This window comes from Syzygium oleosum, unplaced genomic scaffold (assembly GCF_021117445.2).
Source record: "Syzygium oleosum isolate NSW1041296 unplaced genomic scaffold, Sole_v2.1 Sole_v2.41, whole genome shotgun sequence".
NCBI classification, from domain to species: Eukaryota; Viridiplantae; Streptophyta; class Magnoliopsida; order Myrtales; family Myrtaceae; genus Syzygium; species Syzygium oleosum.
The window spans coordinates 823070-842408 of NW_026607525.1; the positions used below are offsets into that span (position 1 = coordinate 823070).

Here is a 19339-nt window from a genome sequence, read left to right on the forward strand (position 1 = left end):
CCCACGTAATGGACTAAAGTACAAATATGCGCTTTGTTTTGACTCGTTTAAGGCGCTACACGTAACCAACTATAAAAGTATAAACACTAATTTATAAATTGAACTTCAGATTCATGTGATTCAATTAGTGATGGAAAAAAGTGGCACGGGATTTCATTATGGATTGAGCGATGAAACGAGAGCTTACAATCACACTCGATCGACACATAATAACTCATAGGGTGTTTAGACTCACAATTCCACACGAAATAATTATTCAATTTTATGAACTCGAATTATTTCATGGTGTAATTCACGGAAAAGTTGCCTGAATAGATTCAAAGTAGGAAAACCATTACGAGCTTATACCACGAAAATCTTAAACCGGTACACCTATAATAAATTTATCCAAAACTAATTTTTTGACAATCAAAAACTCCAAATTAGTATACTTGTGACAGATTTACCCTTTTGACCACAAAAAACTCTAAACTTTTATATTTACGACAAATTTACCTTCCATTAAATTGAATTAACATCACGAAAAACTACAAAATGGTACATACGTGACAGACGGAGGGTAAAACCCCAAATCGATACACTTGCCAACTACTAAGTGTCATTCAACTTAGAAATTTGAAGGTAAAATTGTCATAGATGTATCAATTTAGGGTTTTTCGAAATCAAAAATTTAATTTAGGATAAATTTATCATAATTGTATAAATTTAAGATTTTTCGTGACATTAACTCAACTATTACTAAAATTATAGGTGAAATTGCTAATGAAAGTAGGAAGTTTCCTATCTTAGATCGAGGGCAATTCGGTCAATCCACTCATAACCCCCCCCTCGCATGACGTCACTCTCCCCCCCTCCACTCGCACTCGCAACTATAAACTCTCTCTCACTTCCCCCTCTCTCTCTGCCACCCAACACACTCTCTCTCTCTCTCTCTCTCTCGCTCTCTCGCCATGAAAGAGCCTCTGTCTCTCTCTCGCCTCCGGAAGAAACCCGCCGCCGCCGCCGCCACCGGCGCCGGCGTCAACCCATCAAGAAAGCTCAAGTTCGTCTGCAGCTTCAACGGCGCCCTCCAGCCCCGCCCGCCCTCCGGCGACCTCCGCTACGTCGGGGGCGAGACCCGCATCGTCTCCGTCGACCGCGGCGGCGTCTCCTTCTCCCGCCTCGCGTCCAAGATCGCCGATCTCTGCCCCAGCATTCCCCGCTCCGGCGGCTTCTCCGTCAAGTACCAGCTCCTCCCCGGCGCCGGCCGCGCCGGCGACGCGCCCCTGGTCTCGGTCGCCTCCAACGACGACGTCAGGTGCATGATCGAGGAGCACGACAAGCTCGAGGCGCGCGGTAAGCACGCGAGGCTCTGGCTCTTTGTTTTTAGCGACGGTAGTGATGGTAAGGGTCGCGAAGACGGTGGTGGGCTAGGGAAGGATGGCGGTGCGCGGGGGGGTGGCGTGTGTGGGGAGAATGAGTTTTCGGGTAGGAGAGGGTTGGGGGGTTTCAATGGTTATGGATTCGAGGGTCGAAAAGATCAGGAGGCCCGGTTTCGCGGCAGTTTGGTTAGTTGCGCGGTTGTTAAGAATCCGGCGACGGGTGTTGCCGGGACGGGACTTCGTGATGATCCTGTTAGGAATATGGGGTGGACCGAGCCAATTCTCGTGAGACAATTGGCTGTTTACAACAATGTTCGAGATGTTTCGAATACAAAGATGGAATTTTCTGCTCGCGGGGCGCGCGCAAAGTACGATCAGTCACATCCTGATTTGGCTTCTGGACCCCAAGCCGCGATGGGCATGTTGGACCGTAGAGAAGTGGGCACGCATTGTCCGGGCAGTGAGAGCCGTTATAATCTCGTTCAATTTCGGGTAGCACGCCCACGCCCTCTAACTCCAAGAAACGGGAATCTTCCTGTGCAAACGTATCTAGCTTCACAGATTGTATCGCGGAAATGTGGCCACGAGTCAGGGATCTGCAAAGGATGCTCAAGTCATTATATTACCGTACCTCAGGATCCAATGCAACGGGGCAATCCCGCAGTGGTTTTGAAGGGTGATAGTGTTGATGCTTCGAAAAACTTGAGAAGGATCGACGTGGGGTTGCAGAGTCATTTGAACAGGGAAAACATTGTACCATTACCTTGCATCAATCCACTTGCCGGAAGAAGTTATGCTCAAGAGCCTTCAGCTGTGGCTGGCAGGGCATGGGGAGCGATGCAGAGCAGTAACCGCAGCCACAGATCAGCTGCATCCAATGCAAGAGATCAGAGGGTTCATCCATATCATGTCCGAAATCATCGCTATGATCCAGCTGAGATGGAGAGCCACCTAGCCGTTAAAGCTGAACAGAGGCTATCGCTTGGAAAAGGTTATCCTGGTCTCAAGCCTATTTCTAATATGTCAAAGCAGGAGCAGTTAACGACACATCAGGCAGAGCACAAGGCATGGACCGGATTTTATAACTGTTTGTCGAATGGAAGTGTGAGTTTGATGAACTCCTATTCGAATCGTGAAAATCCTTGCATTTATGCTCAAGGTGATTATCCAACCCTACTATATGCAAATGCAATGTTTATGGAATGCAATCCAACTTATCGAGGCGTCTCTGCAGGTGTGGATGGGAAGCCAGCTGTGCATCATGATTCCATGTGTCCATCGACATGCCTAGAGGTGATGAATGCTCAAGATGATGTCCAATCCGCATTAAATGAGTATAAGAACACTGCAATACATCAAACCTCCCCTGAAAATTTCCATAATGGGTCAAAATGTAGTTCTAATGCAGACAAGAAACCACTTCCTGTGGATCCTTTGGAAAGTTCCGACTTATATCTCTTGCCAAGTGACAGCAAATGTAGTGACAGCACAGGCATGAGATGCTACGGCAAGTTTCCCAGTAGATCAACGGGGATTAACTTGTCAAGCTATAATAATAACATTTCATCATCAGTTGATCTGTCGTTACATAACCTCTCACTATCGTCATCCAAAGAAGTGGAACTATCTGCACAGTCTTCTCGTGCAACTAGCAACAATGCTTTGGCCAAGCCACAAGCCAAGTCTATAGATCTGATGGAGTTTAGCACGGGCCCACAACTTGATGAATCAAATGGAGTTCAATCTGATTCGTCTTCAGAGGCTGTCCCTAAGGTGGAAAAAAATCATGTTTATAAAGATAATCTGGAGGAACTTTCATCAGGTTTAAGCATTGACGGCAAGGTAATGCTCGAGGATACTTTCCCATTTGCTCAAGGAATTAGCGAGTAAAGTTTCTTGAGCATATGATACTATCCATTGACTTCACTCAGCATGAGCCTTTCCTTTGACAGGACAAGTTTAAAGGAAGTCCCAAGTGCTCTAAGGTAATTGGCGGCATCTCAATGGACTTGACTGCATTTAAGGCGTACCTCGCTTCTCAAGGACTGCAGGTAATATTTCAATTTGCTTTGGTGCCTTCCCTTCCAATGTTAGAAGGATTAAAGGTTTCCATTTTCTCTGCAGACTATTAAAACTACAGATGTAGAATGTATAAAGGAACTGGGATCCGGTACATATGGAACTGTCTACTATGGGAAGTGGAGGGGATCTGATGTTGCGATTAAGAGGCTAAAGTCTTGTTGCTTCACAGACGGTGCTGCTCGGGAAGATCGTCTGGTAATTTCTCCCAGTTGCGACATTTAAATGTCATGTCTCAAATGTTTGGTTACTTGGTAGATTTGCAGATTTATTGTAATTACCAATCACTTGTAGTCACTATCTTTTTTTATGAGAAACTCTGTTTGTAGGATCATAGATTTTCAAACTTTTTATCATCCACCAAACATTTTTATGCGAACCTAACTGCTAGAGAATTCCACGTATTGGTTTCCTTTTGATTTGAACTGCCTGCTCAGTCATAGTAAGATTTCCTAACTGATGTCTTGTCAAAATATGCCCTTCTTTTTGTATAAATGGGGGCCTAAGCCCTACAGAATGTACTCGTTTGCATTCTGGGCATCTGCTTGCACCAATGCTCATCCTCCGTTATCACCAGCCTACTTTAAGCCTACCCTTCACATTGAGTGCATATTCTTCATGGACGATATTTAGATTTAACTGTCTCAAAAAGTTAATTGGTGTTATATGGGTGTTGTTCTGGTTGAGTGATCCAATCTTCTAGTCTGAAAGCTTTTTCCCTACCCCATTCCCCCCTCGCCACTGGGGCGACCTATTTACTAGACGGATTAGTCAACTCGTATTATTACTATTTATAAACCTGCTGATTCAGCTTCATGGTCTGACATGATAGATGAACTTATACTTGAAAAACAAAAGGCTACTGAATGAAAAGATATTTTCTAATTTGTCGATCTCGTTATCATATCGTCCAGGTTGCTGACTTTTGGAAGGAGGCTCACTTGCTGGGCCAGCTTCACCATCCAAATATAGTGGCGTTTTATGGAGTAGTTTCAGATGGGCCAGTGACAAGTTTGGCAACTGTAACAGAGTATATGGTCAATGGCTCCCTCAAACAAGTCTTGCGAAAGAAAGATAGGTATAAATCCGTCTGAATTATATACATGGAACTTAATATCATAAGTAAATAAACAATTAAGTTTAATGTAAATCATTTGAAGTTGGAAATCTAAGTACCTGACCTAATACTGCTGCTACATTTTGCTTTTTGTGGATTCCTAATGTGATCAGTATTAAAACCAGTTGGTTTGGTTAAATTGCCTTGACATCCTGGAATTCTGAACTTTGTGAATATTTACCAAGATCATAAGGATTTTAAGTATTGTTGTAGAGAGTAACCTTGCATTAGCCTGTCACTTTGTATTCTCGCAAGTTTATTATCCTGTTACCATCTATTCTGGCATTGACTTGGCTTGTTCAGTTGATTATAGAGTTGTCGACATTCTTTATGAAGTTATGGTGACCATTGTCTAACACTGTTCTATTCTAAAGTCCCCAGAACCAAGTTACTCCTGAATTGAAGCAGGCAGCATATGCCTACTGAATACTGACTAAAATAAAGAAGTTGATCCAACTCTACGCTCGTTAAGAGGGATGAAATAAAATATGAGGTTGAGAACGTCGGCATGAAAGGAAAAAGCAACCCCCTTCCCTGCAAGGTCTGAAATTCAGAAACTTAAGTAGTAGACATAATCTGTATACTGATATGAGCTGTGGCTAGTTGTGCCTCAGAAATCTCCTCAACCTAAAACTATTTGTGAAATATCAGAGTTCACATGACCGTTTCATCTTTCTTGTGGGGACAAAGTCCTATTTCGCCAGTTTTGGAATTTAATTACTTAAGGCCAAATTTTATGCTTGCTTATGTTTCTACTGGATGACAGGACAATTGATCGCCGGAAGAGGCTGATTATAGCAATGGATGCAGCCTTTGGGATGGAATACTTACACGAGAAGAACATTGTTCACTTCGATTTGAAATCTCATAATTTCCTTGTGAATATGAGGGACCCACAGAGACCAGTTTGTAAGGTGATTAATCAATTACCTTAGATGTCCTGCCTTTCATAATGTAATCGCAGTGTAGATTCCCTCTTTATTAAGTGCCTGAGCCTTTATTTGCAAATCCTTCATTGTTCTTGAGTAAGGTGTAACTGTGAGTGTAAACCTTCCTCAGATTGGTGATCTTGGCTTATCAAAAATCAAGAAGAAAACGCTGGTCTCTGGTGGAGTGCGAGGGACAATACCATGGATGGCTCCCGAACTTTTCAACAATAAGAATAACACGGTGACAGAGAAGGTATTTTAATAATTGGACTATAATACAATTTACAACTTTCGATGCCAACATTTTCCTTGCCCCAATCTTAACATTGTAATTTGGGAATGTGCTGACAATGTAGGTTGATGTATACTCATTCGGAATAGTCATGTGGGAACTTTTGACTGGGGAAGAACCCTATGCAAACTTACGTTCGGAGGATATAATAGGTATGATCCCAGACTGAGAATTCTGATCTGTTATAGTAAGGGGTTTACAAATTCAAAAGGGCCACCTAAACATTAGTTCTAGAATGCCATTTTTTCTGTTTGGTCTTCTATGCTTTTTCAGAATTGGCGACCGAATGCTCTGTGAATTTCGCTTTATTTTTCGTACCTTGGTTTTTCTATATACCCTTCTTGGATATTTTGTAAGGGTATTGATCAGAGTAAGCATTGTCAAAGGAAAGCCTGTTCTGACTTTATTTCTCTCCTGATGATGTTTCAGCCGGTATTCTCAAAGGAACTCTACGACCTGAAATCCCGAGTTGGTGTGACCCGGCGTGGAGATCACTGATGGAGAGATGTTGGTCCACCGATGTGAATTCAAGGCCATCCTTCTCAGACGTTGCGAAAGAGCTACGAGCCATGTCAGCTGCAATGAACATAAAATGATGATATATATAGGTCTTCCAGTTTCTTTTGTTGTAACTAAGTAACTTTAGGAACACCGAGTACAGGGCATGTTGGGACGTTGCGTAGTTTTTGCCGTCCACTGTCTTAGAGGGACTGTTTTGAAAATAGAGACCCTTGTTAGGATCCGTCGACAACGGTGAATTAATTTTTGCAGTCACCGCTGTGATGCGACGTCCATGCTTTGGGAGCCATATGCTGTGAGATGAACATGATGCAGGAACACGAGTCAAACTGTCATTTTTCTTGCTGAGATTGCAATTTGATAATGCATTCGTGGGATCTCTCTCTCTCTCTCTCTCTCTCTCTCCTTTTACCTATTCTTAGCTACCGGCACAGAGTTAGCCCGATTCTTGCTCTGATAACCATATCGAGTATTGACTCAAATCATGTCAGTTTCTGAGGACAGAACTATCATTCTTCATTCAACTGATTCAAAAGTTTTCTACTTTGACTTTTTAATAAAGATACGTGATTGAATGTTGGAGATGGATGGAGCAATTGAAAGAAAGTTGTGGGTCTTGATTCTATGCCATGGATCCAAAATAACGGATTATATTTTCGTGCCGAATGTTTTCAGAAAGAGTCGCAAAGTCTCAAAAAACTGTTGGCAAAATTTTTTCGATAACGTGTTGGTAACTTATTGATGTTGCTTATTCAATTACCAACTGTTGTTGTCGGTTTGCAAATTACCAACTCCTTTTGTCCTTTTTATCAGTGTCTTAAATTTAAAAAGTTGCTAAGTTAGTAAATTTGAAGTGTTCAATATGTCTTGCAAGATAAAAGTTGGTAAGTTGGATGAAAATTGCTTATTTACAATTTATAAAAAATTAGTAATTCTTAATAATGTTAATATGTCACCGACAAATTACCTGGAACAAAAAATATCGTCAGCCATTCTTTTTAACAACAGTATTTTGATATTTACCAACAATTAAAATCTACCTGTGCGAAAATTATGGCTTATTCAAAGATCAGTTTTTGCTCAAAAGATGTGGGAGTGCATATGTGACAAATGAAATGGTTGAATGTTGACAAATCAAATGAATATGGATGAGCACTAAGCGAGATTAATAATAAAACTAGATCCGAGAATAGAGAATTTAGATATTTAAGAATTTTTTTATATAAAAAAGAATAAATTTAATAATAAATTATATGTCAGTCGAAGATTCTTAGAAACTGTGTTGAAAACCAAACGTTAGTTAGTCTTAGATTAGTGTAAAATCTTTTTGTCTCTGTCTCTCTGAGCAGTGTACTCTCAGCCACCCTATTTACTAATTATTGTGCCAAGTATTAAAGATTTTCTTATTTTTTGATCGGTTCGAAAGACCTACAGCTCGAAATAATTGTTATATATAATCTTTGTTATTGAAAATAATAATATTATGGGCGTGTCTAGATGAACTTTTATTTTGTATGTTTTGTTTGATCCAAATCCCGCGAGGGATTCAATTTGCCCTTTTTCATTATCCAAGCTATTCGAAACTTTCACAATATACAATTATCGGCACGTGAATTCCCATTAATCTTTTCATAACTTTTAAAATTTGGATATGCCATGATGACAAAGGTTTGGTTTAGCCCATTGGTTTGTTTGGCTAGTCATTTCTGATTTTGCAAACGAGAAAGACGCAAAACAGGGTGTCTACTTGTGGTAACTATTATCCATATGCTCAATCTCTACACGACATAAATTGACAAACATAGTTCTAATTAGACCTCATCGCTAGGCGGGCACCTGTGGGGCCGAAAGGGCTAATTGACTTAATTCTTGGACTTGGCTCGTCCACCTTGAACCCTCCAAGCCGTCCAGCATCAGGTTAATTCCATATAGAAAATTTAAAATTGTTCTAATCACTAGCAAATTTGAAGGACGATTTTAAAGTTTGATAACAGACCCGGTCCGCCCATCGATCGGGTTTAACTTCATATAATAAAGATAGTTTTAGAATGGATAAATGTACTGAAAGTCCTAAAACTTATCACGAAAACACAATGGAGTCCTAAAATTTTTAGAAAATGCAATGCAATTCTAAAATTTGTCGAGAAAATGTAATTGAGTTCTAAAACTTTCAAAAAAGTATAATCAAGCGAATGACTTGATTACACCAACCTGACAAGATTTAAGATTTGATTGCAGTTTTTGAAAGTTTAAGAACTCGATTACATTCTCGTGACAAGTTTTAGGACTTCAAATGCGATAATACACGGATCAAACTTGTCCCATGGAATGCGTATACGACAAACTCCATCGGGACCGGACAGAAATGCGATAAAATACACGAATCAAACTCGTCCCGTGAAATCACAATGTCCAAAAATCGAGCAAGTCCAAAAGTAAGAGGACTAAACAAAATTTTCACACAAATAATGAGCTGCTGAAAGCAATCTTTTGCATTGCAGACAAGAGCTAGCAACAAATCATGTCTTTGATCATACTAAGCTAGATCCCTCCTCCTAGGCTGCCCGATCATTACCGGCCTTTCCATGTTTCATTCCTTCAACCGGAAGGTCAAACCGTCAGGGAGAAAGAGAGAGACAGAGCCACCCGTGTTCTTCGTTTGACTCCTCTCTCTCTCTCTCTCTCTCTCTCTCTCTCTCTCTCATCATATTCGGTTTTTGTTCCCTCTCCATCCGAGATTCTCCTCCTCTTTTGGTTCCCCCTCCTTCTGAGCCCCGGAAGAGAGATCTTGGAGGCCGCGAAATCTTTTTTGCTTCTTTCCCTTTTCGGTTCACGGATCATAGGAAACGAATCTAGGGTTCTTGGCTTTTTCGTGGGCGTCGTCTCTTGAATTCTCGAAGGAGGAGGAGCACCAAAAGAAGAAGAGGAGAACGAAATGGGTGCGGAGACCACCTCCGGATCGGGCTCGGAATGCGAGACGCAGGTGGTGCTGAACGTCTACGACCTCACGCCCATTAATAATTACACCTGCTGGTTCGGCTTCGGCATCTTCCATTCGGGCATCGAAGGTGCGTTTGCTTGAGCTGATGGCTGATGGCTTCTTGCGTCTAGCTCTGCCGTTCGAGTTGTTTTGGATTTGTTCGGGTGTTTTTGCGATCTGGGTGTTTGTGATTTTGCCGGGATCGGCTCTGTGGTGTTGAAAGCTCGGGTTTTTGTTGATGATGAAAGTGCCACGGAGGTTGCATTTCGTACTCTCTATTTGATATGAGTTTCGGATTTGGGAGAGATTTGGTATGATGTTCGCCGATATGATCTGATGCTGACTGATAATGCAGTGCGTTGGATACTCGTGATGAAGTCGGATGTTCCTTAGTTCCTAGACTTGTGTACCTTGTGAACTACTGAATGCAACTGAATTTTGTTGCTTGAGGAATGCTTATTGAATGTTTACTTAGAATTCGTTCCTTGTGACTTTGTGGTTGGACATCAGATAAATTAACCTCAAGGTCAAAGGGTCAAAGGCATGGTGAGAGGGAGGAGACGCCGTCGAGAGTTATGACCTTATTGTCTCTGGTCTGTATGTCATTGAGTGGTTCGGCTTCTTTTGCAATTTCTTGAAGATGATCCTAGAGGATTTTACTCTCTGGTAATGAGACATAAGCAAATAGATAGCAATAGTTGGTCAGCGGGTGTCACTATGCTTCGACTTGCGTTGTTTAATGAGCCAAATTGCTCGAATGAATTGAATGCTTAAATCACTGCAGATGTACTTATTAACATGTAGTTATGCCTCAAATCCCCTGTTAGGCCGATTCAAGAAGTTGCTCATAGAAGTTCTCTTCGATTTCCCTTTTCTGTTCCTGAGTTCTTATTTCTTCATTTGTCGTGATAACCTGAAACACCCGACTAATTGCGTGAACAGTTCATGGCAAAGAGTATGGATTTGGTGCCCACGACTTCCCAGTTAGTGGGGTTTTTGAAGTGGAACCAAGGAGCTGCCCGGGTTTCTTATATAGGACTACCATATCGTTGGGACGCATCAATATGTCTCCCTCAGAATTTCGAACATTTATTGAGAATATGGCATCTGAATACCATGGAGATACTTATCACCTCATCTCCAAGAACTGTAATCATTTCACAGACGATGTCTCATTGAGATTGACGGGCCGACGGATCCCTGGTTGGGTAAATAGGCTTGCTCGGTTAGGTAAGTTCATGAAATTTCTGATGTTTACATCTTCTCAATCTTTTCAGCTTGTTCGTTTTTGTTTCCGTTGTAATCACCTTCATGCAAGATTGAAAAATAGGTTGACTTGACCTTTTATAAGATGGGCAAGTCAGAAAAATGAAGTGAATCTCCATGTTTAGTGAACTGAAATTTACAAATATATGGTTATCTTGACGTCCAGGTAAACAAACTAGCTGTATCGATTGCACAGGGGTGGACATACACTCATCGCATGCTAATTCTTCTAGCTTTCTCTACGACTATTCGGGACAAAGAACCGACATGATTTATTGTTGTTAGCATTTTGTGCATCTTACCGTGTATTTTGGTGGCATATCCAATCTATGAAATGACATGTATGAAAAAAACCTAGATGTATTGATTGGTATAGCCTTAAATATTTGAAATTTTCTTTTACTACCATTATTTTTATATAGAACCACTCTAAAAACTGTTGTATTTCTTAAACGGAACCGCTGTTAAGTGTTGACGATCGCCACCTTGCATTATATCTGTAGGCGCTCTATGCAGTTGTCTGCTTCCAGAAAGCTTACAATTAACTACAGTCAAACAGTCGCCAGAGTACCGTGAATGTTCCGGTAATGATTCTCTGCATTTTTCTCTCTCTCTTGTTAATGAATATCATTTTGCACACTTGCCATTAAGACGTGGACGTAATTGCTGTTCATTCTTTTTAATCTCCAGAGGATGAAGTAACGGAATCTTTATCAAATGCCACTCCCTACGAGTCGACTGAAATAGACGAAAGTGAACAAGAAAAGCACTTGTTGTCACCTGTGACGGGAAGCGGAGAAGTGGTTTTCGTTAAAGAGATGCAGAAGTGATACTCGATTGCCTTCTCAATTAAGGGAGGACAAGATGCTTCCCTGCAACTGGGGTTGTAACATTGTTAACTGTGCTATTTCAAAGATAAATGATATGGCCAATTCATCATTTGTTATTTTCCATTGGTTTGCAACTTACGACTTTTGTTTTGCACTTGCAATTGGAATTGTCCTTAATTTGTTCACCTTCCAACCTGTATGTTTGACTTTAAATTTTTCTGAATTTTTCTGTTTTTTTGTCCATCTTGCCAGCAATTGTGTGATTAATGATTTCTTTGTTGGAGGCAGGGGGCTGTTGATGTACCTGCTCCCAGACAAGCTTTTTTTTTGGGAGGTGTCAGATCCCAGACAAGCTTTAGCTTCACACTCTCTCTCTCTCTCTCTCTCTCTCTCTCTCTCTCTCTCTCTCTCTCTCTGGAGTCTGGATTGTAAAGTCGACAGTGACCAAGCATACATGAGAGCACAACTGGCAAATGTCTGGTAGAAACAATGAAATGGACAAAGCGGACAGCGCAGTTTGAACGTGACTATGCTTTTGGCCATTTCAAAAGATGGCGGGTGTTTGATTCAATGTCTTAGGCAAAACTGTTTTTGAAAAATTGTTTTTCGATATTATGATGTTTGAATGGTAGAAAACTAAAAAATAACAAATAAAAAATAACTTTTTTTCTTTAAAATAATTTTCATAAAAAATGTTTTTTTTTGTCATGAAATTTTCAGTGAAACAAACACACCCGTTTATATAAGGATTATGAAATTTTGTCCGTCGCAAATTTTAAGTCAAGAGAGTATGTGTTGACCTGTAAAAGGCAGACACTAAGGATAAATTTTTTTGAAAGACAAGCAGCTTTACTAAACTTCCTTTCATACATCAGGTGACTTGGGTCTTTGAGAGATTTCCTAATAAAGGCTTTACTTTTCCATCTTCCTTATGGGTATGGTTTTCATGAGCTTTCCCACTCCTAACTCTATGTAATCTTTGTATAACATCATCTGCGCGCAGCAACTTGAATCAATCGTGACCACCCTTGGCTTAGCAGAGGGAGCAAATAAGCACTATGGAGACTTGGCTTTACCACCCTATTCGGTCATATGCAAAATCTGGATTCCGGGGCAGACGACCAAACACATTCTTTACGCGCTGATTAACGGAGTCCAAGTACACTTGGACTCTGAGGTCAGATCGGATCACTGGCACTTCATCGTCAAATCTCGCTCTTACCTTCTGTGTCCCATCTTTATCCTAGTTGTTATCTGCTTGCAAAAGTTTAATCAAGGATTGCCCTAGGAATAGGAACCAATCAGCTTAAATGACCATGTCAAATGTGCACTTAAGCAAACATGAAATTAAGATTTCCAGAATCCCGGTATTGCCACCCCAAACTGTATGTTTACATGAGATACCATGAATCACCACCGCAAAAGACCATGTCAAATGTGCACTTAAGCAAACATGAAATTAAGATTTCCAGAATCCCGGTATTGCCACCCCAAACCGTATGTTTACATGAGATACCATGAATCACCACCGGGAGTTCATGAGGTTCCAATGTGCCAAATAATACGAAAAAGACAGCAGGAGAACCAAACTCATAGCCAACGTACGTATACCATTGAAATCACCAGCACAAACTACGGGTCACCCAATTAAATTATCCCAATCATTAACAAATCTCCTTCGACACCAGCTCTTCCTCGGTTGTTATTTCTCGAAACTTGTCTTGTCACCTTATGATGAGCCATCGAGCACCAAATTTGAAGATAGCCATGCGCACACCTGATCCATCTCTTCGGGAATTGTGAAGTGCCCGAGCCTGCACAGATGAGGAAATTATAATGAGACAGTTACACATTCAATATCATAACCAGTTCCTCCTAAGTAGCGATCTTAAGGGGTTGCCCCAACATACCCACTGTAGGATTTGAATGTCGCATTTTGGAACCCAGCAGCTTTCAAGGTCCCTGAGGATTTCTCACCAAACTTGTAAGGCACCACATCATCACCTATCACAGCATATCAACATTATTTGATAAATTACATCTGTAGGTCAGGTAGTGATCAGTGCTGATTTGTCAAGCGAGACATGCTTCAGAAAAATAGCTGTTTTATCATTTTTTTTCTCTAATAGCTAACAAAATTCATCTTGACCAGCAGTAAAGTCACAAACATGACAAGCATGGTCAGCCTTGTAACAATAAGAATAGCAATAACAGGAAACAAAAGCCACAGAGCGACTGCTCAGACCAGATGCCACAAGGTGAAAAAGTGAACGATAAAGATGGTCAAAGAAAGAATTGAGTTTTATAAGTTATGGTAAAGTTTGTAAATCATTCATGCAGCTAAACTAAGACCCTGGGAAACTAAACTCTGCTTTTCTGCTACCATCACTTGAAAATTGGTTGAGATGACAAGAAAGGTTGGCAAGCTTTTATCGAATGAGGTGGCCGTGGTGAGTAAGAAAGATGTGAGTTACCAATTAACTAGCTAGTTAACAGCTAAGCATCAGCGTCTCATCAGGTCAGAACGGATTAATCTTCGATCTACATGTAGAAAGGAAAATGGGCAGTGTGCAAACAAGATATAATAACTGTAAATCTACATTTCTCTCGTTCATTGTTCCACATACCGAGAACGGATCAAACTAAGTGAGCCGTCTAACTGTTTATAAAAGTCATTCTACTCCATAGCACAACACAACAGGCATACAAGAGAGCTCCCATGGCTTAGTATTGATTAGTCATACAGCTGAACACAGAAGGATATATATTAAGGAAACATTGAATAGTGCATTCTCATGCAAAGGTAGTTTCCATACTTGTGCCATGGCAGAGAAGTATGGGCAATGAAGCAGCACGTGTCACAGCTTCACTTTCCCCTTCTAACTTGCTTTTCAAGGTCCTGTTGAAGAAAAGAACTAGTTATCTCAGCACCAAGGCCCCAACAATTCAGATAAGACAAAACATAATGAAAGTAGCCAAACTTTGAACATGGGAGCCAGCCACTGAGCCCAACGACTGTACTTATTTTGGCTGGGTAAGGATTGCCATTCCCGTATTTTCCCAAAGCACAGCATGATGCACAGTAGAGGGCAGTTGCTGCTCCCATGCTGAAGCCTCCAACACCAAGTTTGACTGCCAAAGGTGAAGAAAGTAACAATTACTGGATTTCTCTTTCCTTTTTCAAAATGCATAAACCACTTATTGAATTAACGAACTGAGAAAATAAGAGCTAAAAACTAATAGAAGGGATAGGGAAACTCTTTTATCCTTCAAGGAAAGCTTATTCCATCAAGGAGTCATTGCTTCCCCTTCCAAGACTTCTTCAATATAAATTGGCATCAGAAAAGGCTTTGCCATCACATCAGCATTACGAAACTTACTATCAGCTGGTTCCGTTGACAACAAATTTGCAACATGTGCAGCTGTAGCATCCAAACCCTCTAAATCATCAGCAGCATTCTCGGAAAGGTCTCCAACATCAAACCCTGAATTAAATCGTATTAGTATATAAGCGATGATAGTCAACATAATCTACCTTCTCCAAAAGGCCATGTCTCAATTTACCTTCTTTGAAACAAGCATATAAATCCTAACCAGGAATAACAATTATAGTTTTTTCACAATCCTTAGCAAGGACATCTTAATTGTTTTTATACGATAAGGTGTTTATTGCCTCCTCCTAAGATACATGATTATATTAAAGATAAACTGTTTTTATTTATAAAACAATTCTACTTCCTGATGCTATGGCTCTTTCTTGCAAGGCAATGGACGTACAAGCAGTAGAAGGGAAGCCCCCAAAAATGCTGACTGGTCGTGTAGGGGAAGTTGGGCATATCCATTTTATCTGAGATATCAAGAGTGAAAAGTTATGAAATCATCTAAGGAGAAGAAAACAACCACACAGCATGCAATAAAGTGTGCCTTCACTATAAAGTCTATTTCTTACATTTGGAAGAGGTAGGGTCTCCAACAGCTGCGACCAGCTGCCAAAAAATATCAGAGTGTAAACAAGAAATCTACAATAATCCAAATGTAAGAGGTATTTGACAACCCACTAAGAAGCTACATGTTATATGTGCGGATAAAAACTTGAAATAGACAACTCGAGCTCGGTGCTTGACATGAAGAACCAACACAACTATTTTCTTGTGACAGGAAGTGGAGGTGAGTGATAATTGCATATCAGATAAACCCTTCTAGACTGAAAATGTCGTCATTAGAGAAACTTGCTGTCGAACAGATTCATAAGTAAAGTTACATTTGGTAGGCCCATGTTGATGTCAAATATTACCTTGAACCATTATCACCAAGGCCATGCAGCCAAACAACAGTTGCTTGGTGTTTACCTTTGGGCCTGACCACGTATGTCCTTCCAAAGTTAAATGCCTTTCTAGCTGTTTGCCCACCTGTAATAAAGCGACAACCACAGATAGCATATTGATGTCAACATATAACATTAAAAGAATTTAGCCAAATCATAAAGGACCTTTTGATAGATTTCAGCATCAAGTGCACTAGGAAATTGCTCAACTTACAACAAGGAGAAAAAGGAAAAGGAAGACCAAACAAACCAGAACCCATCGAAGACCCTGAAAAGCTCATTTGGCTCCTTAGAGATAAAAACCAAACGAGATTTTCTGCACCGGGTGTAAGAGCAGATACCCTGACAGAAACAAACATCAAAGTTATATATTCCATCAGAACCCAGCTCTGACAACAGACATTGCAGGCTCAAATCCTACACCGGCTGATTCCCGCTCTAGGTAAGGCTTAAACATCAACAGCATGAAAGAGACAACTTGGTGTCGGAGCATATCGACCAGTTCATACTAAACTGCTAGCCAACACTATTGCATCGACACACGACGCAAGTCTAGCACATCGAATTCACTACGTAAAGTACGCGGGCGTCAATTGCATAAGTCATCCTTCGACAAGGAGAGAACGGATGATGCACACAAGAAGCCGACTCGAGACGACACTGCATATAACACTGTTCCATGATTCACAACAACACCTTCGAAAGCACCAAAACTCGGACACCCCAAATGCAATCTACACACGGCAATCCCACAAACACCCATCAAGAAAGGGAGCAGCGAAAATGGGTCATCAAAAGTTTCAGTCTTTTCACAAATTTCGGGTTCCCCCTAAAATGGGCAGAGCGAAGAACTCCCAAATTACTCAAATTCCCACGAAATCAAGAGCCGGGAAAAGCCACCCGCATCGTTCCGCAGAACCCAGAAAAAGAAAAAACGCCCGCCCCACATTGCCTCAGCACATCAAAAACAACACAATGCGCAGAACCATCACGAACGAAAACCCGAGCACGAGGGAACAACAAACGGCGATTCAAACCCGAACGCCCCCCGCGAGACCCGAACGAAAACCCGAGCTCGCCGCGAAGAACACGACGGCGCCCGGCGCCGAAAGGGGGAGGAACCGAGCAAGATTCTAGGGTTGGAGTCCAGCCACCGGCGCTGCGTACCTCGATGGATGATGATGGATCAGTGGGAGATTGCGAGGGCGAGCCACAGCACTTTCTCTCTCTTCTTTCTCTCTCTTCTGCGCCTCTGCTCTTCCACCTAATTTTATGTGAGCTCATGCGTTTTCTTGTCGTTAGTGGCCCGTTCAGAACTTTTACTGAGGGAGATGATGGGGTGAATCGGGTTCGTGAAATTTAATTTAACTTGCATTTATCAAAACTTAAAAAACAGTTTTTGTAAATTTTAGGATGCTCTTCGCTTTGCGAAAAATGGGTGATTTGAATGAAAAACGATTGCTTGTATCGTTTAGAAAAATTAATTAACGGAAAATGATTTCATCATCAATAACAATTTATATCCGGCTATTTTCGGGGATGATGAAAAAATTTTCCATTCATTTATTATTATAAGCAATACAATCAATTATTTTTTAGAAAAAATTTTCTAAATCACTTATTTTTCGTAAAACGAACGCACTTTTAGGAAAGAAAAATAAATTTCTTTATGGAGTAAAGTGGAGTTATCATATGTAACTTGATTTATTTTGTGTTGTATCATATTCATCAAGAGTGAAATGAGTCTATTTGTGAAAATTATTTGTCTATAGTGAACTTTAATTGTTCACGGTAGATCTCCCCATTTTTAATAAAAAAATCCAAAACGATTAAGACCGTTGTGTAAGGGTGAGCAAGATGAACCGATTGAACCGGGAACATCTGACCAGATTAAACCAGCAGGTTTGGTCCGGTTCCAGGTCCCCAAAAGTGAAATCGGTATTTGGGCAATCCGGTTCTCGATTTCAAGGAGGGAAGCAAACAGGACCGCCCAAACGGATTTTTTTTTTTTTTTAAATGTAAACCTAATAATCTAAAATCCCTCACGCACGCCTCATCTTGCTCTCCTATTTCGGTCTTTTCAAATTTGCCTACAACGCTCATGCCTCCTCTCTTCTCTAATCGGCCTATTTCAAGTGAAACTCGATGTTCTTTGCTTAATTTTGTCTCTTACTGAATACATAATCAATTGGATTTTTTCTATTCTATTTTTTTTTTTGAAGAGTTGTCAGTCTTGAACTTTGAGTTTAGCTCAATTGCCTCAAATGAGTGCCCATCTGGGTAGAAGAGGAGCTTCCCATTAGCTCGACTGTTTCTATCATCAATTCTAAATTATGTAAAACAAAAGCAACAATATAGATATTTCATATTTATTGGTCTTTCCGTTCTAATACATTCTTGCCTTTTCTTTTTTTGGGTGGTGAAGCTCCGGAGGCCAACTAATATGTATGAAATCTTTTCACTTGACGACTGGAATCAAAAGTACTATTGATGACGCCGATTAAAATGAAGAGCTTAAAACGATCGATTCCACTAGATCGCCCGGGAACCGATCACTCCTATTGTCATGTAACAAATCATTCTCAATAGGCTGTTTCGTTCTGAGTAAAAAATTACTGAAATGATTTTTGTCAGTATCAAATAATTTTGATGAAAAAGGAAATAAAAAATAGATAAGTACACAAATGGTCCTCTAAACTTTAATTCGATGTGCAATGACACTCTCGAACTTTTTTATTTGTTTAATGTAGTCCCAGAACTTTTAAGCCAATGCGCAATGTCGTTCCTGATGTATTGAACATTTTCATATAGTTTAGGGACTAAATTGAACATGTATCAAAAGTTCAGAAAACACTTTGAACAAATTTAAAATTCAGGGACGACATTGCACATTAGCCTAAAGTTTAGATATCATACTGAACAAATTAAAAGTCCGAGAACGAGGTTACACATTTTGTCAAAGTTCATTGACCATTTGTATTGTTCTCCCTATAAAAAAAGGGAGAGATGGCTTGGCAATGACCCTATCGAAGTTAGCCATGATTGGACAATGGCTCGTTTTTTCAAAATTTGTCAAATTGATGCAATCGAGACATTCCGTTAACTCCGTCCAATTTGGTTAAAGGAAAATACCGACCTGACTTTTTTTTAAAAATATTTTTTCTATCCTGCAAGGAATGATGTAACTTAAACGACGTCGTTTTAATCCAAATCCGATTTTTAATACAAATTTTATTTAAATAAAATAAAAATATAAGCTATTTTAAATTTAAAAAAAGGAGGGTGAGAATCAGGCACGAGGGGAGGGCTGCCGACCCACCATCGCCAGCCCTTCCCGGTGATGGTGGGGAGGCCCTGCCGAGCTCTCACCCTCCTTTTTTATAAAAATAAATTAGCTTATTTTTTTATTTTGTTTAAATAAAATTCGTATTAAAAATGGTTTTTGTTCTTCTTTAAGCTCTATGTGTCGTGAAAATTTTCGAGAATTGTCGTGAAAATTTTGAACGCTCGAGTCGAGCAATAGAAACATTGTTTTAAAAGATAGTTTCCGCCTTTCAGGTAATGTGGGAGGTAAGACGTAAACTATTCTTCGAGATTTAATATACCTTCCTATCAGTGTGCACTGTGCTATTTAGTTACTGC

The 19339-nt window shown here is 40.4% G+C and overlaps 3 protein-coding genes across 4 annotated transcripts; 2 read left to right on the forward strand and 1 right to left on the reverse strand.

Moving 5' to 3' along the window:
- Positions 1-949: 949 nt before the first annotated feature.
- LOC115691530 (uncharacterized) lies at positions 950-6665 on the forward strand. The gene is made up of 9 exons (XM_030618180.2): positions 950-2520; positions 2596-3203; positions 3314-3412; positions 3486-3638; positions 4355-4518; positions 5324-5471; positions 5617-5739; positions 5843-5930; positions 6208-6665. Exons 1-9 carry the CDS (start codon positions 951-953, stop codon positions 6372-6374), a joined length of 3120 nt encoding a protein of 1039 aa, XP_030474040.2. The 5' UTR covers position 950; the 3' UTR covers positions 6375-6665.
- A 2325-nt stretch (positions 6666-8990) lies between these two features.
- Positions 8991-11614, forward strand: LOC115691516 (deSI-like protein At4g17486). Its single transcript, XM_030618160.2, has 4 exons — positions 8991-9365; positions 10220-10507; positions 11047-11127; positions 11234-11614. The coding sequence occupies exons 1-4, from the start codon at positions 9233-9235 to the stop codon at positions 11371-11373; spliced, it is 642 nt and encodes a 213-aa protein (XP_030474020.1). The 5' UTR covers positions 8991-9232; the 3' UTR covers positions 11374-11614.
- A 1197-nt stretch (positions 11615-12811) lies between these two features.
- On the reverse strand, positions 12812-16995 carry LOC115691515 (uncharacterized). Of its 2 annotated transcripts, none has more exons than XM_030618156.2 (10): positions 16865-16995; positions 15948-16039; positions 15668-15782; positions 15323-15359; positions 15151-15220; positions 14754-14858; positions 14355-14505; positions 14190-14272; positions 13284-13377; positions 12812-13187 (listed from the first exon to the last, which is right to left on the reverse strand). In XM_030618156.2, the coding sequence occupies exons 2-10, from the start codon at positions 15976-15978 to the stop codon at positions 13103-13105; spliced, it is 771 nt and encodes a 256-aa protein (XP_030474016.1). In that variant the 5' UTR covers positions 15979-16039; positions 16865-16995; the 3' UTR covers positions 12812-13102. The 2 variants fall into 2 exon arrangements, with proteins under 2 accessions (XP_030474016.1, XP_030474015.1); XM_030618155.2 differs by having other exon boundaries at positions 15912-16039.
- Between the last annotated feature and the right edge of the window lie 2344 nt (positions 16996-19339).